Source organism: Harpia harpyja, chromosome 4 (genome assembly GCF_026419915.1).
Source record: "Harpia harpyja isolate bHarHar1 chromosome 4, bHarHar1 primary haplotype, whole genome shotgun sequence".
Classification (NCBI taxonomy): Eukaryota; Metazoa; Chordata; class Aves; order Accipitriformes; family Accipitridae; genus Harpia; species Harpia harpyja.
This window is the reverse complement of record NC_068943.1, coordinates 41922278-41949647: the sequence shown is the minus strand read 5'-3', so window position 1 is coordinate 41949647 and position 27370 is coordinate 41922278. Positions and strand designations below refer to the sequence as shown.

The following is a 27370-nucleotide window of genomic DNA, read 5'->3' as shown; positions in this document are numbered from 1 at the left end:
TCCTGAGAGGCCCCGCCGCGCCTCTCCCCCGCCGCGGGCTCGCCCCGCCGCGCCGCCTGGGGACTCCTCTCCGTCAGACGGGCGATGTGCCGGAGGACGGGCGGTGGCGCCGAGTGTCCGAGGATGGCCCCGTCTCCCGCGTGCCGGGATCGTTCTCGCCGCCGGTTACGCTGTACAGACCCCACCACGTGCCACCAGACCGTCACCCGCCACCGTCGCCCTGGGGATGTGGTCCGGCGCGGACGGGTCTCCCCGCGGCTCCCTCATCGCCGAGGCGGGCGCCACCCGGAACCGTCGCCGGGGATGTCCGTCTCATCGTCTCCCTAAGCCACCTATGCCCAAGAAGACCCCGACGTTGAAGGCCCCTGGCTCTGCCGTCAGCCCTCTTGGTCCTGAACGTCCATTCATGCCACCAAAGCGCCTCCCTAAGCGCCCCCAACATCGCTGCCCCCCCCCCCCCCCCCCCCCCCCCCCCGGTGCCTGGGCTCGCCTCCGCTCCCGGGCCCTTCCCACTCCGCGAGGCTCACCGTCCCTTTCCAAGGGGGTCATCCAACACAACCGCTTATCCTTCGAGGGTCATGCACCTGCCGCTACTCTTTCTCCCAGCTACCGTCGTACCCCGCCTCGCCAAAAACCCCACACCTTCCTGACGATGTGAGGCCGCTCTCCCAGGAATGTGAACTCGGCAGCCCTCGCGGGTATGAGAGCCCCCTCCTCCCCACGGATCACTGCCCGCTCCGCTGCCACCCCCACTAATGGCACAGCCCACCCTGGGGCTCTCGCCCCGATGTGCCACCGACTCTGGACGGGGAGGTTCCTCCGGGCTCATTTTCCAAGCACTTGCTGACCTGCGCATCAAAAGCACAGAACCGCTGACGCGGGGCAGGGGTGCTAAATGACGTGGTGAAACGCCAAATCGCGAGGGCCTTGTGCCATGGCTCTGACACTCGTGCCCATCTGCACATTCCCGGACGGGATGGGACCGCTCCTCCCTGGTCTGCCCCCCCGGCGTGGCCTCCCTGTAGTATTTGGCCCAGCGTCTCCGCCTCCCCGAGGGATGGAAGAAACACGGAAGGTGACCCCTGAGCCGCGACATCCGTGTTCTGCCTTTTCGCACGTCCACCGCGTGCCCCTGGCTGCGGACGGCCCGACGTGTTCGGCCCTGCAGAGCAGACTCGGGCTCCGTAGATTTGCTGCGCTGGCATGACGGGGCCAAGGATGGCTCTGATGCCCCTGGCCCATCCTCCCTGCTGTGACACGCCTTCGACGCCAAAATGGGTGCCCCCAGACTCTACCCTCTGCTTCCTCCAGTCACCCTGGGAACTTCCACCCCCGCCTCCCATGGCGGCATCCGTGTCGCCTCCCCACGTATGGAATCGTGCTCCCCACAGCACCCCATGCTCCCCCTCGCCTGGTACGCGACGATGGCCGGGAGCCTTCCCGATGCTCCGTGGCCGCCCAGGAACTGCTCTGGGGGCCCGCGGTCTGGCGACGGACCCTCCTGCACCGCTCAGGAAGAAAAAAGTCATGTGCGGTGCCAGATCCTGCACCTGCAACACGGAGACTCGACTCTGCGGTGATGCACCAAGTGAGAGCACGAAGTGTCCCCCCCGTCCCGACCTGATGCCTCCCCGCGTCTCACCCCTTCCTTCTCCCTCTGTAAGCGAGACAGCTTAAGAATGACGGCCATGCACATGCTGTCCTTCCCACACAAACTCTGCCGCCGCCGAAACCTCCTCGTTCCACCGTCCGGCTTTCTGTGGCTGCGACAAAGCTGGGGCTGATGGTCCTCGGTGTGCAAGATGATAGAAAAAAAAAAAAAAGACCCCGAGCCAGAGACCGCTATGGGCCACCACCTCGTCCTCTATGCGGCCATGCCCTGTCCTTGTCCCCGCTATCGATGGGCCACCTGGGACCTGTGCCGATCAGCACGTGGTGTGATGATGTCCCCCCCCAAAAAAAAGAAAGAAAAAAAAAACTGCAATGGCTACAAAAAATCTCAATGGACTCTCCTGCCCCTGCACCCTTGATGTTCAACATGTATCACGGCCGATAGGCAAAAAAAAAAAAAAAAAAAAAAAAAAAAGTGGCCTGATGTGGGGGGGGGCTTGGGGGGCTCTGGCGCTGGCCCGAAGTGCTGGCTTACCCGACAGGCGGGGATCCGGCACAGTGCCGACCGGGCCGCTCCACATCCCGTGGTCCCTGCGGCGCTGCTCCGCTTCTCCACCGGCCATCCCGGAAAGGCGGCACCGGCAGTGATCCCAGTCCTGCCCCGTGGCCCCAGGTGCCTTCGTGGAATGGGGATGCCACCTGCATGGCGCTGGGCATGCCCTTCCCCTCCGTGCCCACTCCAAAAGTACCCTGGGGGTACTGGGGGGGGGGGGTGCGGGAGACGCCTCACCCTGACACCTTCCCCGGTCTGTGCCTCCCCATGACGGCCGCCCTGCCCCAGCCCCAAAGGTGTCTCTCTCTTCTCGCGGCACGAACGCTGAACTAGCCCCAGACACCTGGGGGGCTGGAGGCCGCGGCATATCGGAGAGCGGAGGCGACGTGCGCCAAGGCTGGCGGAGCTGGGGCCGTCCTCCCCCCTCCCTGCCCCCCCCTTCATCTCCTCCCAGTGCCATGTGGGCTCCCCCATCCTCCGCTGCCGGGTCGGCGTGCGACTGTCTCGTGCCGCGTAACATGCCAATGTGAGGAATGTGTGTCGGCTGTCCGAGGCTGTCCACGCCACAGCTCGGCTGGGCGTCGGACCCCCCCTTCACGACCGCTGCTCTCTGCAGCCGGAGGCTCGGGGGGGGGGGCAGCTGGGCACCCCAGGGTCAGGGGAGCGTGGTTTGTGGGTCTCTCCCGCTGGCGGCCGGTCTTCGGTTTCCGTCCATCATTGTATTCCAAGGGTGGCTATACTACCTGAGATTTGTGCATGTTACATTGTAGTTGTAACCTTTTCTAATTCGGCAAGAATAAGAGATGGTTGTGATTGTGCAGTGTATCAATAAAGTTTGACGAACTTTGTACCTTCGGGGCTTTGCTTCGCGGACCCCGCGTGCCCTGGGAAGGGATGCGGTGCCTGACGCTTAGTCGGAGCTGCTTTTGATTGTTCCCTGCAACACTTTGAGCCCCCTTGGTGGGGTGGCTGCTGCCGTTTGGCCCATCCCTCGCAGCTCTGCCGATGGGTCCCACCCGCCACCGTCCCCCAGCCGCCGATGAGCATGTACCTGTCACCGGAGCTCCTGCAGGGTAAGGACTGGCTTTTCTCTCATCGCTCACCTACGTTCGTCAGAAGCAGCGTGATCGGGAGCTCCTTCCAGCAACAGAGCCATTCCCTGCATCTTCTTTGTCACCTCGTAACGATGCCCGCTCCGACAACTAAACTTACCCCTGCGCGAGGGATGCCTCTGCTGACGACGCGCTCCTAAGGGAGCCTCACTCCCATCGCAATCTGACGGTGCGCGACACAGGCAAAACATCGTTGTCAAAAGCCAAAGATGGTGAGGCCCAGGAGTGAAAAGAGCCGTGACCCTCAGCATCTCCCCAGAACGGCTACCGCCCCACCCTGAAAACGCATGGTTTGGGGGGGGGCAGGCTGTGTTCCCCACTTCCCAGGGGATGCCCCATCTTTCTGCCCCATCAACCAGGACAAAACATTCAACAAGCTCCCCTCCTAACACAGGACCCGCACCTTGCTGGCCGGCTCAGACACAACCCAGACGATGGGCATCGCCCGATCGCCTGTGGGGGCCCGGTCTCCTTGTCGCCGCGTGCCGCCGACGGAGCTGCTGAGCGGATGACGGTCCCCGTTTCCCTAGGGAAATCCCAAGGCTGGCGTTCCTCGGCCATACATCCCAGAACGGTAAGGCCGCCGGGGGCACCCGGGGCGACTGCGGGGAAGCAGTGGGGGAGTGGGGGCTGCCAGACTAGTCCGGACCCAACAGAGTCTCCCTTTGCCTTCCCTGACGTGCAAATGAAAAGCCTGGTCCCGAGAGGTTTATCCCTGAACCCCATGACAAACCGTCCTGCCACCGGCGGCGGGCACTCATGTGCAGCACATGGCAAAGCCGACAGCTCCATCCCAGCACCACTAAAAGCTGCTGCAACTTCATGCACTGCAGAGGCCTCTGCTGTCCCCCTCGAGGACCGCAGCAGAAAGGTAAGTGCTTCCAAAACCCAGCAGCCTCCCCAGAAGGGGGTCCAGGATGGGAAACCATCTCTGCTTTGAGCATCTCCCCCCCCCTCCAAAAAACCCAAAAGCCCATCGGGGAGCCAGGACTCATGCAATACAACTACAGGCACTGGTAAGTGATGCTCACTTCATCCACGGGTGCCCCCGTGCATCCCGCCACTGTCCGGTCCTCACTAACGCTTCCCATCTTGCCGTGCCGGTTCCGCTCGGCATCTGGCGATGGACCCACCTCTGCTTGAAACACCTACATACGCCTCATCCACATCGTCCCTTTTCATACCATCACCAAGCGCCAGGGAGGCGACAAGGCCCGTTCCTGCTGCGAGCCTGGCCACGGGGTGCCTGCTGGCTCCCTTACCGCTCCGGGGAGGATTTCCTCCGCAGCCCTGCCGATGCCTGACCCACGCCCAAGGATGACAATCTTGGCCACTACGTCCAGAGGGCTGGAGGGCGTGTTTCAGGCCGTGATCTCTGTCCCTCCCTGCCACTGAGAGACACCCATATGTACTTCAATAAATTAGTACATAAATGCATCCATTGAGCAGCCTCACTCTCACCCCTCAAACCCTGGTATCGGATGCTCCATGATCTCTCACCTAGAGCACCAAAAAATTTCCGACAGAGAGAGGGTGAGGGCAACGGCCCCCCCCTTAACTTCCATACCCGTCCTCAGTTGCTGGGTTGGTCCCTCCCTGAGCCCCCCAAGCATCCGAGCACCGCCTCTCCTGCCGGGCTCGCTCTACCGCAGCCAGCTGGCCCAGCCCGGGACTCCCAAGACCCACGCAAAGACCTCCACGCTCTTTTCCCCTGGGAGAGGCAGAGCTACATCTGCTGCCGAAGATGAAACCGTCCGCGACACTTTCTCCAGTAAACCGTGGCTGCCAGAAGGGCCGGCTCCAGCATACCCCCAGCCACCTCCTCCCACGCCATCCCAACCCTGACCCATGCCCAGCAGTCCCGTCCCTCACATGGGATGTGCCACGAAGCCATGGAGCTCGGCTCTTCCCTCACCCCGTGCCGGTGTCGCTCGGCCGCTGCGTCTCGCACCGCCAGGCAACTCCTTGCCGTCCGTTTTGCGCTCTCCCCGTTCTCCGTGCTTGTTGCTCGGTTGATGCAAACTCATCGTAGGGTCAAGAAATAAAAAAACCCCGCAAAACAGTCCTGCCATCGCTAACCATCAGCTTCCGATCCTACAAAAACGTGCCGGCGGCTCAAAGAAGCCGGCGCCCCGGAGGCCACGGTCAAGGCCGAGGAATATATCCGCTAAGTACGCTGCTGCACACCAGCAAAGAAATCAAGATGCCGGCCGAGACGAGACCGACGTGGCCCACCTATGCCCAAACTCCGGCTTTGCACAGGGGTGCCCGCCTCACATCGCTGCGTCTCTCCTTCCCGCGGCACTCGCTGTGAGCATCCCCCGCGACGTTGCGTTGCCGGGGCAGAGGGCTACACGGAAAGCCTTTGGGGCCCCGGGCAGGATCCTGCATGGGGGGAATAGGGTGGAGTGGCACCCCGCACCCTCCCCATCTACTCACCAAAGCCTTACCTGCATCCCCGTCGGGCTTGCCAGCGAGGTCCGGGCGCCATCCCTCCGACGTCATCCCGGCCCATTACAACAATTTGGCATTCCCACCCGGAGTCCCTCCCCCGGTGTCCCTCCCGGTCCCCGGTGGCGCGGGGGGAGAGTGCGGGGTGGCCCCGGCAGCAATGAGCACCACAACCAGACGGAGCGGCCACATGGAACAATCGTTTTAATGGATAGGCAGAGAGAGCCCCCCTTGCCGCCCGCCCGCCCGCACCCGGGCCCCCCGCCATTGACCGCGGGGAAGGAAAGGAAACCAAGGGAGGAAAACCGACTGCAGGGGAGACGCCCGCCGAAACGTATGGCGAGTCGACCGGTCCTGCGTTTCGGCTGACAGCTTGGCCACAGGAGGAGCGGCCAGGTGCCGATCGCTTCACCTTCTTTTCCTTATTTCTTTTTGGTTTGGTTTGGTTTTTTTATATATATATATACACACACACGCGCGCACACACACACACACGTATACATACATATATATATATATATATAAAAAAATATAAAACTGAGCTATATAGATCTCCCTCTGTCCCTCGGTTCGCTTTATTCCACCGCGAAGGGGCCGGGGCCGCACGGCGAAAGGCGACGGCGAGGGGCCCCGGTCCCCCGCGGGCCTTTGTCCCCACCACGCCGGTGACCCGAAGGCGGAAAGGCGAGGGGGTTTGGGGACGCGTGGACCAAGACGCTCGTCTTGTCTTGTCGAGGACCGATACACACCTAACTCTATATACAGCATGCAGTAATGGCAGCGGAAGGACCCTGCTGGGAACCGTGGCTAGAACGCTAACAAAAAAAAAAAATTATATATATATATGTATATTTATATATACTGTGTATATATATCCCATAAAAAGATTCAGCATCTCCCTCCGCCTCGATGTGCGGCCAGCGTCGCCCGCGCCCTCAGCAGGAACTGTTCGGACGACCGCTTTTTAGGCCGGTTTCGGGGGGGTTCGGCGCGGGATTCCTCCTCCTCCTCCATGCCGACTCGGTGGGTTTGCAAACCTCCTTGGCCAGTCGCCTCCTGGGCTGAGCGGCGCTCGGCGAACTGACTTCTTCTCTCTGCTGGCTCCCCCTCTCTTTTCTGGGTTTGTTTTTTTTTCTCTCTCTCTCCCCCCCCCCCCCTTCTTTTTTGCATTTCTGTTGTTTAGGAACTAAGAGTTCTAGGTTCGTATCAGAAAATACAATTAATAAAATTAACCATGACTCAGAACCCCTTATCATTCATGATGCCCACAGGTGGTACGATGAATGCGTGGCTCGACGCCGGTTTCCTTCCGCCCCTTCTGTTCGTGGCGGTGTGGTAACTGTTGAAGATCTATATATCTATACATATATATATATATATATATGTGTATACATGGATATATATATATATATATTCTGAAACACAAATGGCGGCACGGTCCACGAGAAGACGGGGAAATCTCGGCAAAGAAAAAAACTGTCGCGTCCGGACGGAGGGGTCCCCGCGGGAGGGAGGGAGCAGGCGGGCAGGGCCGGCAAAGGGGACGGGTTGGGGGGGGGTGGGGGGGGGGTTATGGCACGGGAGGGAGGGGTGGGAAGTGCCGCGCCCCGACGGCCCCACCCATCCTCCACGGTGGCCCACGGCAGAGAGCGGCGAAAACGGGGGGAAAAAGGGGTGGGAGGCAAAAAAAAAAAATGGGGGGAAAAGAAAAAGACTCGGTCACGTTGCACCTTCAGCAGGAAGCCTGGGATTTTTTTTTTTTTTTCTTTTCTCTCCTTTCCAAATTCCCGTTGCATTTTTTTTTGCGTGTTTTTCCTCTCTCCCCCTCCCCCGGGTGGCCTGGCCGGATACTCTCTCAATTCTTATGATTATTTTCGGAAACGGTGAACACTTCTTCCTCTTCTCCTTTCTGCGTGCGCTTGCCGGCTGTGGTCGTCGCCGCCACTACTCTGCGGGCCGGCTCTCAGGTCAAAACTGGCGGGCGAGCTGGGCGAGTGGGAGGGCCAGCAGCCACGCGCAGCCGCCTCGCCGCCACGCACCGTTGTTCCCGTCATGCACTGCGCCGGGACCTGCGGGAAGGGAGAGGAAACGCCCGCGTGGTTAGCCAGAAAGCCAACAAAAACCAGAAAACACAAAACAAAGACGACAAAACCACAGCATTTGGGCCCCGGCTGCTATTGCACGCGGCGGCATTGCCCCGTGCAAGAGCTCCCCGGGCACCCCCGCCCGCGCATGCTGTCCTCGATGGCACGGTGCTGGCCGTCCCCCGCCGACCCCGGTCTTTGGGATGCGACCCCCCGTGGTCACGCTACACCCGCAAGACCCTGTCCCCAGCACGTTCCCTGCTCGTCACCGCCAACCAGCCTCCTCCAAGCCCCTTCACCCCACTCCAAAATCTGTCTGAGTTTCCAGATGCGCTTGTAGGGGAGATGACAGCTTTTGCCCAGCACCACCCATGCTCTGCCAGCCCCAGTGAGCCAGCGCAGGGGCAACCTCCCCATCTTTCCCCGTGGGTCTCCCTCGGGGGGGGGTAGGATAACCGGCTGCTCGTCCGGCGCAGACACCGTCAGCAGCGCTATGATCAGCCCTCGGCGCTCCGCTCCCCACCAGAGCTCGCGTGGGGTTCGCCGCTGGTAACGTGCTCTGCCCGCGGGCCTGGCCCATCTTGGGAAGAACAAGATGGGATGAGGAGGGTGGTCGAGAAGAGCCGAGCCCATCCGTGCCTCTGTGGGTCACAGTGGGTGAGGAGCTCACAGCTCACCATGGGAAAGGATGCAGAGATTGGCCGACCCGGCAGCTTTCACCAGAACACCCCAAATCGTTGGCCCAGGGGAATGTGAGGCTGGGAAAAGATCTCGGGAAGGCATCCAGGCTGGCACCCTGCCCACGAGGTCCGATCAACCCGCGTTTTTGAAACCCCGGGACGTGTCCCCTCGCTTTGAAGCCCGACTGGGGCGCTGAGGGCCGTTAACCATTGGGTCTCCCACCAGTAGCCCTCTTCCAACAAACACACTCGCGGATGCCTCGCGATGCTTCCCACTTAGCCACAAATCCTGGCGTGGCCGGGAAGCCACGCGCAAGGGCGGATCCGGAGACGCGATCATCTCCGCGCTACCTCTGTAGCCCTCCCGACAACCTACCCTACAACGACCCCTACAAGTCATCCTGCGGGCCGACTGCTCAACGCGTCACCAATGAAGCCGCCCAGCTATGAAGCCCCAAAACTGAGATGACGCCAAGCCAGCTGGCCGGCCAGTAAGATGGCATGGCAGAGCTCTGGCCACGAGTAACACTGCTGAGAGGACTGGACGCCTCTCCACCCCTACTGCGTCCCAGAAAAAAGGCAGTAGAAGCATCCCAGAGGAGGAAGGGCCCGCCCCAAGACCCATTTAAGCAGCAACGCGGGGAAAGCGGACCGCAGAGACGTCGCCGCTTTCGCCCTGGCGATGGGGAGGAGGGCGCAGCTGCGACAGGGAGGGAGCGTGGGAGCGGGGCGTGTGGGGGCCACAGACCACCACCAGATGGGTACAGAAGGCTGGCGGGGAGGAGGCGGGATGGGAGGGCAGCCGGACAACGGCGAGAAAGCCCTAATCCATCGCTATAGCAGCGGGAGCAGCGGGATCCTGGGGCGGGAAGTCGAGGCGGCGGGTGCCGCGGTTCCCGCCGGGACGGGAGCCGGAGGGGCCCGCGGGGAAACGGGGCGGGGGGAGCACTGGCGTTGCGGGGGTCCCCGATTTACTGACCTTTCCAGGGTGTCAGAGCGGTAGTTGTCTCTTCTAAAAATTAAAGAACAAGCGAAAGTTAAGGCAAAAGGGCAATGGAAAGCTCAGCCTGCCCTCGACCCAAGGCCGGGAAAAACAAACAGATGGGGCACCGAGCGCGCTGCTGCCGCCCAAATCGCGCCCCGCTCCTCCGGGACCACGGTCCCCTCATCCAGGAAGAGTGCCGCGTGAGCCGAGCCGCCTGCAGGACCCCAGACCCGGGGGGGCCCCAGCAAAGTCCATGGTCGCACCCCGAGCGGAAAGCAAAGCGCGGGGTCTGCCGTTTGGGGGATTTTGGGGGCTCAGCTCTCCCCCACGCTCCTCCCGTTCCCCTCCGGCACAGGATTGCTACCCGTTGCTCTCGATAACCCCGCAATGGCCCAAACGCGTTTATCGCCCAACGTCGGCCTCTGGGAAGAGACGCGGACCACGCGACGGGGGAGAGGTGGAGGGCTTTTCTTTTCCCCGACTCCACAAAACAATGCGGTTTCACCGGGTGCTCTGTCACATCACAGACAGTGCCAAATGGGCCACTGGCCTATAATAACAAGCGCTACACGTTAAATAAAGCGCCGGTTGACCTCCCTGAAAAATTAGATTAAAAAAAGGATTAAAAGACGTACGCTACGTCAGCCTCTGTCACACAGTGCCGGAAAGGCTCATGTCACAGTACCCACACAGATCGATTCTCCATTTGCGGGGGAGGGGAAACTCCGAAACGCTCGCTCAGCTTCGGGGAAAAGGGGATACTTACAAAATTGTCCCCCAGACCTTCACAGGTGAGATGTTTCTTGGGCCACAGGTAGCGCAGCCATCGTACGCGATGTGTTAATGGCCAGACTGAAGGCACCGGTCAATTTGGGACTGGTGAGCTCGGCCCCATGACGCTCGACAGTGGCATGCAGGGCTGACCATGTCGCTGCTGATTGCGGTGGGGGGGGGGGGGGTGGTTCCCAGTGGCACTGGGGAGCCCCGCGCCAGGAGACAGGGGAGGCCTGCGCATCACAGTCCCCTCGGGTCCGTGGCGGGTGAGGGCGGCCTGGGGAACAGTTCCCCCCGAAGGAGACTCAATTAATAAAGACAGAAAGGATCATTAAATGGACGTGGCTTTACGGAAGCAACGGGTGGTCAAAGGACTCCTGTTTCATTGCCCGATGGGAGTCACCATCAGACCAACAAAGCTAAGGGGCACAGTAAAATAAGCTTAGACTTCTGTGGGATGCTGCGCCGCGTCCTGCCCAATGCTGCCGCCACGGCGGCACGAGTTCTACAAAGCATCCTTTGTGGGTTAGAAACCAAATAACTAACAGCTCTGACAAAGCCATCGGCAGAGACAAGTTGTCTTTGCTTTTGGCAGCTTTTCATCCAGTTTGCGTCTGCAGATGCCTAACCGAGGTCCCACACTACTTCAGATTTTAACCTCGTAAACCTGTAGGGAGCCTATGACACCAAAGCTAAGGATGTATGTGTGGCTCAGGCTATGTCGGGTGCTTGGCACAGCCACCCTAAGGTGGTGGCACAGACGGAGGCGGGCCTGGTTGGCTCCGCGGTGCCAGAGGCATCGGTCCCCCTAAAAAAAGGGGTTACTGGGGACACCGATGACCAGGAAGGCTGGCAGGGAAGAGAACCGAGATAGTTCCTAGGCAACGCTAACAACAGCTTAACAGGCAGGTAAAGACGCTAACGTTCATCTCTTACAGCACAGACATTTTTGGGGGAACTTTTTTGGTTGTTAGGCTCGTTAACATCCAAGGTTAGCTCTATATCGGGGCCAGAGGCACGGAGCCGAGCGTCTGTGATGGGATGGACTCCGCCGCCATGGCGGCTCGGGGGAACTGATGCCGACGGCAGGTGAGGATGAGTCTGTTCTGTGATGCCACCCCCACAGCCGAGAAGGGCAGCCCCCAGGAAAGCCCGGCATCCTCCGCTCTCCCTAGACGAATCGGTTCCCTGGCCCGGGGCTCCCTGGAACTGCATCCAGCCCCTCCCTGAGGACGGTGAGAAGCGGACGTCGCTTCCCAGGGCCTCGGCACGCCTCCCGTGCCACGCCGCTCCGGCACGCCGAACGACCCGACGCGTAACTTTGGGACTGCCCGCTAGCCCTGCATGCTTTGCACTGCCAAGAGCGCGGCCTGCTAGCCCCGAGCCGCCCCACCAAGGGGCCTGGGGATGAGGAAGGCTCATCTCTCCCTCTGCTCGCCTCTGACCGTACAACAACGAGAGGCAAGAAGACAAGGCCAAACAGCCGGGTGGCAAAGAGGAGAATGACGTCAGGGGCACATCGGGAGAGGAGGGAGGTCCCCCAGCCCTGCTTCTCCCATACACTTCGGCAGTGAGGACCGCCTGCCCCGCATCCCCGGCGGGGAAATATCCCCATGGCAGCAGCCAGGGACAAGGTCTGCCGTCCACCTCCAGGTCTTGGTGGCCGTGACAGGGATCTGGGGAGCGTGCCCCCCTGCTCTGGCTCTGCCGCCGCCTGAAAAGGCTCGACAAACACGTCGAGCGATCGGCGCCCATCCCAGCTGCAACTGGTGTCAGACGGACGCGTCGCTCTCATCCCAGCTCCGGCACGCGGAGGAAACAGACCCCAGAGGAGGGTACAGAGATGCTCCCCCTCCCCGCCCTCTGCACCCTCCCATCTCCCTCTGGCACCATCAGGAAGAACGCAGCTGCTTGGCGGGAGTGGAAAACGCGACCCAGAAGGCGGCGGAGCCACGGGGGCCGCTTACTCTTGGGTGGGCACGGGGGTGTGCCGTGCGGCAGCCCGCGGTGCAGTCCCGCGGGTTTGCCGCAACGACCCCAAGCACCATCTCTCCTCCCGACGTTCGACATGGGAGGACGCCTTCGAACGGAGGCTCTCCTAGGGATTTGTCAGAGCGAGAGGACAGAAACCTGCAGCTGAGTCCCAACGTTGCATCGATGGCGGACCCCAAACGCGGTGCCGAACACCTCTCAACAACGGCAGATGCGGGACCCGAGCCGGCAGTTATGCTGGGAGGCTTTCCTCTTTCCCCGGGCTCGCCTCGGCCTCCGACCCACACCCCGGGGCAGAAAGGATCAGTGGCGAATGCACCTCTCCCCCAAAAGGCAGAAAGAGACCCGTGCCACGTCTCGTGCGTGGGCAGTCTCACCGTTAAGCCGGGCCCCCTCCCTGGCTGGGTCCCTCGGCGCTACTCACCGTAGAGGATCATGCTGGCGTTGGTGTTTCCTAGCTGGTTGGAGGCTACGCAGGTGTAGTTGCCGTAGTCCTGCTCGGAGACGTTGAAGAAAGTCAGTCTGGAGAAGAAGGCTTTGTTCTCCACTTTCAGTCCTTTCTGTCCCTCAGCCAGCCTGGGAGAAAAGCAGAAGGGGAGAGGGTCACGGGGTTGGCGTCGGGAGGAGAAGTGCCCACAGTTTTCCGTGACCCGCTATCCCCTGGTCCCACCTGGCGGTGGGGATGTCAACCTTGGGGAAAGACCAGGCGTGAAGAGGAAGAAGGGGAGGTAGTGGGAGATATACGGGAGATGGACGCTGCTCTGCTGGGTCTCGTCCCTCAGCTGCCGGCCTGCACCGTCCTCGTGCCACCTGGAGGCGTCCTCACAGACGCAGAGTTGCCACCAAAGGGGATGGCTTTGGGACTTGCCAAACGGCGCGCAGAGGGAGGGAAGGTCCAAACTGGCACACGCGCCCAGAGAGGCTACCCGAGAAAGGCTCCTTCCCGCTTGACGGAAGAGCTGGGCTTCCCTCTCCCATCGGCCTTGAGGGCTCCTCGGTCCTCCCGGCTCTGCGGGACGCCTTCTCGCACCTTCCCCTTCCCTGATCCCCGTCGGCTCCCCGCGTGCCCCCGACGGTGCTGGCAGCACGCACGGCAAACCCCTTTGGCGGACCTGAACGCCTGTGCCGCGGCAGGCTCTGCGCTGTGCGGCGGGGAGGCACTTCTCAGCCGGCGTGAACACCGAAGCCTGAACCGAGCACGTCAACTTCCCCGAACTGGACTCCCCCTCCTGTGGCTCCACTCCTGTGGCTCTTTTACTGGCTAATTCCTCCTGGGAGGGGCCGGATCACCATCACCACCCCTGCCGGGCTCCGACCGCCGATCCTGCCGCTGCTTCGCAGGCCCTTGTGATCCAGCCTACTTCCGAGCAAAGCCTTTCACCTGCCACCCAAACGTCCCCCGCTTCATATGCTCCACCCGCTCCTTTCCTCCCAAAACAGGCAAGGCAGGTGGCCCCAGCCTCCCCTCTAGCTGCCATGGTGTCTTTTTCGGCTAAACCGTGCCTCCTTATTAGCAACCTAAGTGGCTCGTCCTGTGTCGTGCTACACCACGGCCCCTCCGGGCCTCCCAGGGAGAAGCAATGCAAAACTAGGTTAAAAAACTTTGCCCGGGGTCAGAGACAGACATTTGCTCCAGAGTGGGACCCTAGCCTGGGCTGCACCGCTCCCCTCCTCCGTCCCCCAGCCGTGTCCCTGTGCCGCTGCTCAGGTGGGACGTGGGAGCTGCCGGTCAACCTAAAAGGGCGACTTTCCCCACCACGCCGGGCAGGCCGTCTCTGCAGCGTAGCGAACCCCGTCTCTCGACCAACACCGCGTTTCTTTTGCCTTTCCAAGAGCGAGGGGCTGACGCTGCCTCCCGGCCAAAGCATTTAATAAGATGACGGGGGTTTCATCCGCGCCCAAGTGCTTGGATTTGCGCTGCCAATATCGCTGTCGGCCATTACACTTCACCCAAGCAGGGACTGACCGTGAGACCGTAAACCAGAGGCACGGGCAGCGGCGATCCTGCCTGCGCTGCCTACCCAGATGGAGGCCAAAACCCAGCTGGCAGAAAGACGCTCCTGGAAAAATGCCCCCCTCAACTTCACCTCGTCTGTCTTCTGCCACACCAAGTTCAATAGGAAGACCCGGCCTGCTTTTAATAGATACCGAGCGGCAGCAGCTCCCGCCGATCGGCACGACCCGCTGCCATCGGAGGGGACCTGCCTTGGTGTCTGAACCCAGCTTGCATCGAGGGTTATCAGGGATTTGTCTGGCTACCACGGCCCCATTGCCGAGACAGGCCCAGTCAGCCGATTCCAAAGCCGGTGGCACCGGGCACGGCTTCCACAGGGTTGGTGCGTGCCCTCCCATTTTGCATCCCCTCCACCCCAGGCTCTTACCGCTTGTCGTCTTTGTACCACTGGAAGTCGGCGGAGGGGACGGCAGAGGCTTCGCACAGCAGGATGCCCTTCTGCCCCACCGGCACCCCGGTGCTCTTCGCGTCCGAGATGTATGGTGGGTCTGCAGGGAAGATGGGAGTCTGGGTTTGGCGCCTGGCAGCCTTGGGGCGTCCTACCCCCTCCCCTCACTCCTCAAGCTCCCTTTTCTTTCCCCACACTTAGGAAGGAGCCAAAATCATCTCTGAAGCCATGCCCAGCTCCTGCTGCTCCAGTGCTGCCGTCCGGGGGTTTTTGGGCTCACGGGGGACCCCACACTGTGGCCTGGCGAGGGCTTCTCCGAGAACTGGAGCCCCCCGGCTCTCGGGCAGCACACGTGCCCCCATGCTAACCCCGAGCAGCTGAAGGGGCGGCCGGAGAGGGGCGGCCAGAGAGGGGTGTAGGAGGGTCTTCACCTATGTCTCCGAGCACGAAATATGCCGCTTTCTTCCTTGCACTCTTTCTTTCTCTCATTTTTTCTAAAGGAAAAAAAATTCCTATTTACCGCTCACTTCTCTCCCCTCCCCAGAGGCTATTAGCACAGCATCTCACCATGGGTGGAAAACCCAGGTGGATGGAGATGGCTGAGGAGGAGGTGGTGCAAAAAAACCATGGAGGTTGAAAAGAAGGGGAAAAAGGGCAAACCACCACCCACTTGGAAAAACCGCTGCTGCCCATCTCGCTCCAGGACCCAAAGGCTGGGGTTGCCCCGCTTCCCACCGCCAATGTGCCATCCCCTCGGGACAGCACAGCAACCCCGTCCCTGTCCCGTCCCCCGACACCCCCCAGGCTACTCACAGTTGACGGTGACTTTGACTCGCTGGACGACGGGCGCCGCCACGTCGTTGGAAGCGCTGCACTCGTACTCGCCCGACTGCTCCCGCGTGATGCCCGTGATCTCCAAGTACTCGTCCTCGCTGATGAAGCCCACGGCTGTAGGGGCGGAGGGGGAGGGCCGTGAGTGTCAGGGAGGCGCAGTGAACCCATGCCCGCCGGCTGGTCACCATCTGCAACCGTGTCGCGCTACCCTAGGATGCCCACCCTACAAGGCCCAGCCCTGACACGCTCACGTGCCCGTGCTCCACCGTCCCGAGAAAACCCCTGCCAGAAAGGCGTCCACAAGCACCGGACCTCCGCGGCGGCCCCAGCCCTGCCGGAGCATCACTTGCCGGTGATGAGGTCCCCAACGTGCGCACGGGGCGGGCGAAGCAGTCGTCGACAAACCTGTGCCCTGCTACGATGACCCAAAATCATCTCTCCTTGGCGTCTGCACATCACACCCCACGCTCCTGCCGGGAGGCACCGCTGGGCTCGGCTGGCTCTACGTAGACACCTCTAATTTTTCAGCTTCGATTAACTCACAGCCACTTTATGCCCATTAGTCACGGCGCCAACATCTCCCTTCGACCGAAATGCTTTGTCCCTGTGCTGCTCCAGGCTCGTTTCTGCATTCCCCACAGTGGGCTGCACTCACCCGCCTCTCCTCCACCTGAGCCGGGCTGCACCGCAGCTCCTGCTTTCGCTCGAAGCTGGGCAGATGCATTTGGCAGCCTTTCCTTTCATCCAGCATCTTACACCCCCTCCACATTTCTTCCAAGAGCTCGCTTTGCTTCAAAGCGCTCCCGGAAACCCGCGGCACTCGGCTGGCGAGGCGCAGGTGTTGGGCCGTGATAGTCTCCGGGTTGACAGAGATTGCGGCATTACAACAAATGCAGAGTTAAATAAAGAGATCCAGCTATTAGGACGTGTCCGCCACACGTCCTGGAGAAACGCCGAACAAATGGCACGAGCGGGTTTTCAACAGGCCCCAGACGGGATGACTTCCCCCTTCCTTTCGTTTACGTCTCCCCATCAGATCTCCTGCAGCTGAGATGCTGTAATTACTGTGCAAAGCATCTCGGAGACTGGTGTCATGCTTAATATTCCTATAAATTTTAAACGGTAGTCCTCGGTACATATGTGTGGCAATCGGTGTCATATTTTAATTAGGCTTGCCCTACACCATCTGAAATTAATAATAGCTCGAATTACCAGTGTAATTTATAAATTAACATCGCTGCAGCATTAGGAAATAAATTAGCTCTGGACAGCTGTTTCTGGGAGCGAGTGCCAACAGCAGAGAGGCCGAGTGCAGGTCCCCGGTCCCCGGGGAACGCGGCGAGCTCGACCAGCGGAGCCGGGTGATCCCACGCTTGCCCTCGCTCCCCGACTGGCTACCGCCGTCTCTGCGCTAGCGTGACCCGATGGGCCACGGCTCACCGCGCTCGACTGGCTGACCGTCTGCGTCTCGCTCCTAACAAATGCGTGCAAAATGCGCGGGAGGCTCCCGTCAGGGCACGCGCCGCCTGCATCCCGCCGGCTGATGCTTTTATAGCGTCTCTCCCTGCAGTACATAAAGAGCGAGCGCGGTCATGTGCTACCGCCCACCAAGGCGGCCATCTGGAAAGCACGTGTACGTGGGGGTTTGTGGATGGGGTCCCGAGCCGGTTTCTGTAACGCCCCTGCACAGCTCGACACGGCGAGCTCCTGCGGCGAGCGCTCCGGGTATCCGCTGGGATCCTGCTGCTGTGATCCCGGGTGCTGCCACCGTCGGCTCAAACTAGTGCAAATACGCTCAGCCGCAATGAAACCGCGCCTTGGCTGTCCCCCGTGACAGACCTTGTGGCAGCCACCTCTCCATGGCAGCCCTGGGACTTGGCATGTCTGCTGCTCCCTCGCACACCCGCACACTCGGCAGCCGAACCGAGGACCCCGTGCACGCATCCCGCCGTCCCTAACTGGGAAGGCGGCCCCGCGCCGCCCTGTGAGATTCGGAAAGGGGTGAAGTGAGTTTTCCAGTGCAACCTGCCGTGACAAATTGCTGCCACCCACTCGCGTGCCCTCGGCCCTGCGCTGAAATTCCCTCCCAAGCAGTTCACGGTCCAAACGGCCGAGCTCATCAGTACTTAGCGGAACCGAAGGGCAATATATGAAGGCATTACCCCAAAATCAATATCCTTCGGAGACACAAAAATCGCAGCGTTACATCCACCAGGCCCGCAGCACCAGGCGCTGCAAAAAAAAGGAGCGAGGGGGGAAAACAAAAAAATGCCTTTTACGGCTGACCTAGAATCGGCTTCTCTGTAGCACAGCGCTGCCTGCCGATAAAATAACGACACGGCCGGCGGCCTTCAGATGCTCCGTGCGCAAATCTGACTCAGGTTTGTGCAGAGCCTCAGATAACGTGCCGCTTCCTAACCAACCAAAGGCGCTTCCTTGAGCGTGCCGGAGCCGGCTCGCACGTGGCAATAACGAGCTCTCGCCTTAGCAGGCGTCCCTGGTCCGATCTGCAAGCAAAGTGGCTGGAGCACGTTTAGTTACCCAGCAAAAGGCTTCATTAAAGTAATTGCAAGGGGTGGCTTTCCACCCGCGAAAGGTCAGGAAATTGAGAAATGAAGGCTTCCTCTTCAGGCGTAGCGCGGAAGTCTGATACGCGCAGGCGGTAATTGGCTGATGGAAAGGCAGAGTGCGAAGAGGTCAGGGTGTTGGGGTCTGGAGCGCTTCACGGCGGCGCCTGTGGGATTTCGGCTACAGCCCGTCGACCCCAACGTGCAGAGCCTGTCCTGGACCAAAATGGGAGGCTTTGGGCCAGAGCCAACACCTGCTTTTGCCCTGAACACAATGTGGTGTTGTTCATGCTCTGATGACGATAGCATTAGGAAGACCCTCCCTGCTAGAGGCTCCAGCCGGATCCTGCTTCCTCAGCACCAGCTATGGCATCTCAAGGAATAAGGCGACACGAGGGATTGCTGCCCCAAGGGCACTGCTTCACAGGACATCCGCCGTGTCCCCCCCGTCCCCTCCCACACAAGGGGCTTCACAGGAAAATCGGGTCCATAAAGCTGCTTCGCCGCTGCCCGCGCTGCCGGATCCCATGTTGGCCAAGGGGCAGACCGAGCGTAACCGGCCAACCGCTCAGCTCCCTGGCCTCTGCATTTTTGCCTATTTATAATGGGAAGTCTTTTTGATAGTTGGACAAATCCCATTCATTAGTGACTGCCAAGAACGAGAAACCGAATAGACGGGACCCAGGGAGCGGGGCCAGGGTTAAGCAAACACAATCCCGAAGCACAGACCTTGCTTTATAGAAAGCAACGGGGTGCCCATGTCACCGCGGCTGCTGGGGTCCCTCGGGGCTGGCGGGGCTCAGGAGGGACATTTATCTGCTCACTGTGTTGCACGGGGACACATATGCTGCTTTGGGGGACCCTCAGCTCCCCTGGCCTAGAAACAACGCAAGCCCCAGCCTAGATTTCGAACGGGCATTACTTTTCCAATCACTCTCACGTATATCGGGCCCTTTGGGATTGCTCCCACCGCTCGCCAAGGCTGGAGCTGGAGCAGGGCAACGGGCACCCAAATACCGTGGTCCCTACCTCCGAGAGCACCCGGAGCTCGGGGATGCTCGAGGTAGCGCTGGCCTGGGGCCCCGCAGCTCTGGGAGCTACACCGGAGGTACCGGTCCCGCTCCGCCCAAATCGACGGTGGGAACTCTTCAAGGCTGTCTCTGCTTGAGCACAATTAAGAGCTGAAATATTGCAGGAATTAATGGGAGAGCTCTCTCATCTCCTCAGGAGCTAGAAAACTGCCACAGCCAGCACCCATCATCATTATTATTAATACTAAGAACGTAATACAGGCCAGAAATGGAACGGCCACGGACTAGGCAAAAGCGTACTCCTCGCTCATCAGCCGAGGATGACAAACTAACCTGGCGCGAACCGAGGAGATGGAAAACCAGAGCCTGAATCCACCTGCTCGGCGAGTGGGAGCCTGTGCGCAGACCGCCACGTGCTCCATAGGACTTGCTCTGCCAGACCTGCATCTCTGCAGATCTCCGTAAAAAACCTCAGGGAAGGGGAAGCACGAGCACAAAGGAGCAAGGGGGAAAACTCAGCCTGGAGCTGCAAAATAGCCAAGAGAGACTCGACACATAACGAACGGCCCATGTCGTGAACAGAGCCAGGGAGCTCGGCAGCATTCGGTGTGGCATTCGGGAGTCTCCAGGCAGAGACAGCCAAGTGCCACGGCAGTGAGCAGCCCGAAATACAGAGGTAGAAATAACCGAACCACATCTCTCACATGGTGCAGATAAGCCACTGCAGGTATGTTAGAGAGATTGCTGTCACCTCGCACGTCCCTCCTTGCCTTTCTCCATCCCTCACTTCTCTTCCTTTTCCCAGCCCGACTCATCTCCCTTCTGCTTCCTCCTACCCGTTTGCTTCCCTCGAGCCTCTGACAACATAACAACTCACCAGAAAGTGAACACGAGTTCCCAAAGTAATTACGTGCCGCTGTCCCCTGGCTCGCTGTTGCGGCCACGCTCACGTCTCGAGGACGCATCGCTTATGGCTTCCCCTGGCTGAACACTGCGTGCCCGCCATGCTGTTAAAAAAGCTTCGCTGAACAGCGAGCAAGGCGGGTCCCAGCACTGCCAGCTCTCCACCACAGCATCCCGCAGACCTTACCAATGCCTCGCTGCGGCTCCTACCAGCAACCTGTGGTGCCCTGAGCGAGGCAGGCAGCACAGCTACCATTATCGCTTCTGCGCGCCACGCTAGCTCCTAAAGATCACAACCCTGGTGAAGTTTTCCCACTCTGCGTGTCGTCTGCAGGCATCATGAGCACCCGCCCCAGACACCATCGTCTCCTGTGAGAAACAGCCGCAAAGGGACAAGAGCCACATTGTCCTGATTTCTGGAAGGCAAAGCATGGGAAAACAGACAGACGTACGTACAAGGCGGTGCGGGGATGACACGGACAAGACATCTCCACGGCTTAGGGAAGCGGTTCCTGCCCCAGCTCTGAGCCATGCGACGTATCGCGCCAACCGGGGCAGCGCAACATGCAGTGCCCGGCAGCCATGGTGCAACTTTCACGCTGCTGTGTGCCCGTACCAACTCCTTGCACCTCAGCGATCGAGGCAAGCCAGCCCAGCCGTCCAGGGCTGCGATATCTCCGCCGCTAAAACTCAAAGGCGCGACCTCAGCGATCGTCCCGCAACGGGTTTGGTCTATGGATGCCCAAATTCCCAGGGCCGGTCCTGAGGCGCTACCCCGCCTGCTGCACTGCTGCGTGTGCCGGGCACCAAACCGACTAGTGGGATCGGCCGGAGAAGGAGAATATTTTATGGAGATAATTTTATTAAAATGTTTACAACAATGCAGATATTGACATCTCGGTTCAATCAATAGCACAATTTATTGTTCTTCAAGGTGAACATTAAGCCAAGCTGCCCATTAGTCAATATTTATCTCCAAGGTCTATAAATCTTTATACGGGCTTCAGCGGATGTTGACAGCGGCCGATTCCAGATAAGTAAAAGTAAGAGCGTGAAACATTGCTCCTTTTGGAGGTGAAATAGTAACTAGTTAATTACAGTCCCTACAGCGATTCCAAACTATCAATTTACGGCTACTTCTGGCAATAAACATTAACGTTGCGCAGTCTCCTGGCTCCGAGGGACACGCTAAAACCGAGAGCCATCTATTTCAAACGTCACGCCGATGCAGTAGCGATGGCCGTCCTTTAACAGTTTACAGTAAATAAATACAATGCACAAAGGCAATAAGAGCGAATTGCCGGCACCCGAGACCCACTTCACCTCTCCTCCGCTATGACAGCGGGCAGAAAAGCGCAGGGCAGGCAATTTAGTAGTGTTGCATGGGCAGCTCAGCTCCCGGCGTGCAAGGCAGGAGGCGGGGGAAGGAATCGCCACAAACCCGGGCTCTTGAAGCAGGTAGGGCAGCCCCGGTGACATGGGCAGAGAAGAGCTAAGGCTGCCTCCAGCACGTGCCCCGGCTTAAGATGGGGGAAGCACCTGCTTCACCTCTCATTAATCGGTATTACCTGCTCCCGACTGCTCAATTAACACATGCAGAACAAAGTTCAGGCAGTTCAAAAATTCCCTTTCCCATTTTTGTTTGATTAGGCGAATAACACCGGCTAGGGCAGCTTCTCCTCAACGCACCCCCTCTTTCCGACTCCCTGGTGCCGGCTGAACGCCACCACACTCCAGCAGAGAAGGATTGGGGGTAATTAACCTGCTGGAAATCATCCAGAGCAATCATTAAAAAAATGATTTTTTTTTAAGATTACCCTATCGACCCAGGCAAGCACAGCACGCTTCTCTCCTCCTCTCGTGACTATTACGTCCCCGTACCACGGGCACCAGCCCATCTCCATCTGCGACCCCCCCAGAGGAGCGATCCCTTTAGAAAGCGCACCTACGGCACCAGCACACTGCGGGTATGTGGTGTGAACCGTCTCTTTTTCATTTCTCACAAGCCTTCAGAAGAAGGACCGTAATCCCAGAAACAGGCATGCAGCGTATCGGAGACTGAGTCGCGCTCCCACAGGGCCAAGTCTCTCTCTTTTTGAAGTTTCCCGATGACGAGGAAAGAAATCTCTCCTCTTGCATGTTTTTCCACGTTAATTGGCACGTTTCCGTGGCCTGACGTCGCAAGAAGCCCCGGGGGACGGCGTTCTTGCCACCTGGTTTTCATGTGGTGCTCAGGGCTGCAGGAGCTTTGCGGTAGCTACCTCCACTGCTGCGGCCCCGGGTCCCTCCTCATCCTTGCGCCCCGGAGGCGGCGACCCTGACTGGCTGTGCCTGGTGTCACCGAGGAGAGGGGAAATATCCCACTTTCCTTGTTCGTACCCTTCATTGAATTGGATTCGGCAGCACTTTCACAGCCAATTTTGCTCCGCGCCCTCACGCGTGGCGGCACGGGCTGCGAGGGAGAGGGGTGGCCAGGGCCGACCGTCGCACTCCAGGCGGGCACAACCTGAGTGATAGATCAAGGCTTGCCATAAAATCCTTCCACTGCACCGGGATCAGCGTCCCCTCCTCCTCCGGGCCGTGGGAGCCTCTCCTCATACGTGGCCACGCAGCACCACAGCTTCTCTTCTCCTCACAACCGATTTGGGCGTAACGGGGAGCCGATGGTGCCTCATGTTTCTCCTCAAGATGCGATGGAGGAGCCTCCTGGGTGTGATTTTGGGCTGATGTGAGCAGAGGTGAATATTTCCAAAAGCCCCGTCGCCGGCTGCCCGCAAGCACGGGGACAGGACACAGGGATTTCCACGGGCGCCCTCCGAGCGCAACCACCGACTGGGAGCCACCATGAAGGCTGTGGCTCTGCAGCCCGCTGCCAAGCCTCTGCTCTTTGCTGCCAGGGAGGACGTTTTCTTCAACTTTGTGCGCTACTCGGAGCTAGATCTGAGACAGGACCCACCTTCGTGGCTGCAGTCGCTCAGTGCAAACCCTCGGTCAGCCCTGAGACCACGCTCGGGGCTCATCTGTCCTATGACAACTCAAATCTTTTAACTATTAAGCAGATGCATGCGACACGTCTCGCCAGTGGCCGGGACGCGTGCTTTGCGGAGACCCTCCAGAGGCCACTACGTTGCCTGCTCCTGGTCGCTCAGCCTATATTCACAGCCTATATAGCCTATAACCTGTATTTGCCATCCACTCCGCGGATGGCCAAAGCAAGGCGCGGGGAGCTGAAACGTGAGCGGGCTCCCCCAGCATGGCCACGTCGCTGCCATGCCCCGCTTCTGGGGTCGGGCCTCCCGTGCAAAGCTGCACCGCAGCGTGCTGGGGACGGCCGCCGGGTCCGCTCGCCTCGCCGGCGCTGGGTAACACGTCCGAGTCAATCTAGCTGCCCGTTACAGCACCATCGTGAAGAGTTTTTAGCTTAAAAGTCCTTGAAAGTTTCCCACTGTGACTCGTCAAACAAGATCTTTCTCACTTCTCTTCTCTGCTAACAATATTTATACTCATTTCTTTTATTGAAATCTATCTGCCGCCTGTTCTATTAAAGCCACCTGAGTGGCAGCTCCTATTCTCCGGGAGCCCGCAGCCCATCTATTCTCCAGACAATGAGATACAAGCAGTCTATCTTCTATTGTGCTTCCAGGCCTTCGGCTCTCAAATCTTCTGTCTCAAAAAGGCACGTCGGAGATGCCTCCGCACCAAAGATCGGAATCCCAGGCTGCACGGGGGCTTCCCGGCACCGGCCGGGCTCGCTGCCCTCCATCTCTGGGCGAGCATCTCCAGGGAGATGCTGCTGCGGTACCCGTGATCCCGTGGGGACGCTTCTCCCCCGTCCCCTGCGTGCCTCAAGTCATCCTCGAACATGGTTTGTCGCCATCGGGCAGCCACCGCGCACGCACAGCTCGCCGCTGCCGGGATGTTTGCACGCCTCAGACGACTTATTTGTTACCGGGAATAAAAGAGGAGCATTAAACCCTTTGTTTGCAAGAAGAACTTCCTTGGGAAATAAAAGGATTATGGAAATTAATATTTAAAGAAACAAAACAAAACAACTCGGGGACCAACCACCCTCGAACGAGGCTCTAATTTGGGAGCAAACAAGTCGAATAAAGAACGAGCCCTTTTATTTCAGTGCAAGGGAGAGCTGGGCCAGCTCGGAGGCAGCTCAGGGGTCGGCAAACTGGCAGCGGCCGTCCTCAGCCTTTCCCAGCCCCTGCCTCCTCTCAGGGCACCAGTAAGGATGCTGAGCCCCAGGAAAAGGTCTGGACGGCATGCACCACCCCGTTAGAGCAAACAGGCACCGGGAGGGACGGACACTCCTAGAAGAAAGGTACCGAGCCACCGGCCCCGAGCCACTTCCCACGCAGTTTTTCTGTCTCCTTGCAGGAATGTGTGCAAAAGGCACATGAAAAACAAATACTGAGACTCCCACGGAGCAGAGCCCTCTCCGGAGAGTTACCGATGAGACGACATCTCCCAGTAGCTCCGTGCACCCGCTCGAGCACCGATGCCGCTCTCAGGGCACCTGGGCCACTCTTCTTCCCGTGCTTTCTCCTGCAACCTAGAGCCAGACCTAACAAGCCACCCAACAAGAAGTCTTCTCTCTTCTTTCTTCCCTTACTCTTTCTTCCTCCCCGCGATTTTCTCCCTGTTGCTGCTCGCAAGGTGAGAGAGGACAGCGTCACCAGAATGAAAGATTCTCCTGCGCGGCCTCTCCCAGCAGCGGCCCTAATTCATTTTTCATGGCCCCTTGCAGTGACAAAAGCCGCTGCTTCTCTCCTGTAAGCGTGCGCCGCGCAATAAGTCAAAGCTGATGCGCGTTTTCCCCCTGGGTGCCGAAGCTGTGCTTTTGATTTAATTTGTCCCGTTGTTTGGCACTCAGCCCTTGCCGGCAAGTTCCTTTGGAGAGGCGGCAAGGTAGGGCCCCGTACGTATGGAGGGGCTGCCCAACAGATGGGGTACAGTGGGTAGTGTTTAAATAGTTTGCTGCAACGATACCAAGATGTCAGAGAGTGAGAGAGGCTGCAGCTGGAGAAAATCGCCCAGACAAACACACGCATCCCGTTTGCAGGAGCGTTGCTCAATTAAATCCTGTTGCGACGTGCCTTTCCTGGAGCCCATCCCATTCCCCGTGGCTTTCTCACCATCTCTAGGAGAAGCTGCAGCGCACGAGGCTTGGCGAGGAGAGAGGCGGCACAGGGTAACGCTGAGAAATGAGGTGCTCCTGCCTGCTCTTTGCGGGAGTCTTGCAAAGCACCCGAAAAAACATCACGGGACTCCCCAGCCGGGAGATCCGCCGCATCCCCTCTCAACCGCACGCCCCTGCGTGCGACCGGCATTGCTCTGCAGGCGAGAGCATCCCCGTCCCCAGCGAAACTCGAGGCTCCCTGCTTTCCTCTGGATTTGTGTGAAAAACAGCTGCTGGCGACCGGGACCGTAGGGTCCCTCTAGCTGCAAATTTAAACCCAAAGGCTTTCTCCATAGGACAAGCTCTTAAGAAGCAATTGCAATCCAAAGCGTTAAATGGCTGTAACCTCAGTTAAGCTGTATTTCAGCCGCATTAAGAAAATATCCCTAGGATGGGAAGCAAACGGCATAATGGCATTAGAGTGAAAAAATAAGCAGCGAGTACCGGCTAAATCTGTCCCCAGTGCCAGCAAGAACTCACAGGGATCCGCAAAACTTTCCCTTCTCCCTGCGTATCCCTGCACGCGGCTCCTGGCAAGCCCAGATGCCGTCACCACCATGGCTTTCTGCAAATGGGGGATATTTTCCTTCTCCCGGGACCTCCTGACCCCTCTTCACCCCCCCGGAGCTATCTGAATGGCAGCAGGGTAAAGCTTGCCGTCACCTCTCCATCATCTTTAGCCCATCTTTATTTTTTCAGACACGCTATTTTCCAGCCCAGTGGCCTTGCTCTGTCCCTCGTGTTTTATGGCACTGACGTCTCCATTTCTGGAGGATCATTCACAATATTATGGCTTATCGAGAGAAGCCGGGGAAACACATGGGCGGCGAGATAGACGGGCTCAGCTCGGTGCGGCCACGGGGTATGGGGAACTGGCGAGGATGCCATGAACCCGGGGAGGGTAGATGGGGAGCGGGGGGCCATGCCAGAAATTGCAGGGATGGATGCCGCTGGCCTCTGGGCACTGGAAGGTACTGGGAATGGGGAAAGCGGAGACTGGGCTGAGCCCCCTCGCTCAAGCCCATTGTCCCCTCTCCAGGCCTCCCTGTGGAGGTAATGGCCCCACTATGGGCACTGTGGGGGGGACAAGAGGCATTGCTTTGCAAGGGAAAAGCCATTTTAAATATCAGCAGCGTATCCCAGGAAGGGGAAAAACCCATGGGCTATGGCATTGCTCTGGCTTTAAATTATACTGTAGAAGGATAAAAATAAAAGAGAGGAAGACAGAGAGAGACACCAGGAGGAAAAAAAAATTGCCATTGTTTTACCAAGCAGATGGGAAAGTTCAGGGGATCAGAATAAGACTATTATTATCTTGACTTGACTGAGAGAAGATGGGAAACGAAGAGACATTTTTTCTCCCTGCAGTGAGGAATGCTGTGGCAGAAGTCATTTCAGCAAAGAGTCAGAAGGAAATGGTGCCATCGGCTCTGGGTGGCACCCAACTTATCCCCATGGCCTGGGCACAACACTGGGATTTGGCTTTTTATCCCCTTCCCCCCGGCAGTGACGCCACATCACGCGCCGCTATTGCAGGGACGGGGCGGCGGGCAGGGGAGGGGTAACCGGGGCACACATCCCTCGCCGCCTCCAGCTGCGGCATCGTGCCAGCTGTGCCACCAGATGTGCCCGCTGCCAGCGGCACTGCAGCTGTGGGCACCCCTCCATGGCACCGTCGGCCTCGGCGCAGGCTGCCTGCCGGCGGCCTGCCCAGCCTCGTGGCAAGACCGCCCGCCCCAACTACCCAAACTCCTGCTGCCCTGCCCCAGAGCGACTGTTCGATTTGCTACAAACCATTTAAAAATACACTAAATACACAACAAATCTCCCCGCTTTTCCTGCTGGCTGCGTAACCATGAGCAAAACGTGATTTCCCTACTGCTACCACCGCCCCTGGCCCCAGTTCACATGATAAGCACTTTTTCTGCGTGTGCGACGATGCCCGCGACTCTGGGGCTACTTGCCGCTGTTCTTTAGCTTGGTACAGGGCAGCCAAGCAGCTCTGGCTTGCGAGCGCCCTTCAGCTCCTCGCCCATACAAATGCAGCAGCGTTTCTCAGCCTTGTCAGAGACAAGGAAAAACTTTCTACCCGTGTTCAGGCTAAGGGAAGCGCGCAGCCCCGAAGCCCACGGCGCTGGCTGAGCGTAGACGGCAACAACTGATTGACAAACCGGAGCAGGCGCCGGTGCAACATCTTCCCTGC

At 59.2% G+C, this 27370-nt stretch overlaps 1 protein-coding gene across 7 annotated transcripts in view; it reads right to left on the bottom strand.

Annotated features, from left to right (window-relative positions):
* Positions 1-6241: 6241 nt before the first annotated feature.
* The window catches only part of LOC128141545 (protein CEPU-1), a 355486-nt gene continuing 334357 nt past the window's right edge, over positions 6242-27370 (bottom strand). For 6 of the 7 annotated variants that reach the window (XM_052786390.1, XM_052786394.1, XM_052786395.1 and 3 more), the window contains 5 exons: positions 15458-15592; positions 14624-14744; positions 12667-12818; positions 9471-9503; positions 6242-7796 (listed from right to left, as the gene is read on the bottom strand). In XM_052786390.1, coding sequence (XP_052642350.1) covers positions 7696-7796; positions 9471-9503; positions 12667-12818; positions 14624-14744; positions 15458-15592 — 542 coding nt within the window. In that variant the 3' untranslated portion in view covers positions 6242-7695. The remainder of the gene's footprint in view (positions 7797-9470; positions 9504-12666; positions 12819-14623; positions 14745-15457; positions 15593-27370) is intronic. The other variant, XM_052786391.1, reaches the window with a different exon arrangement.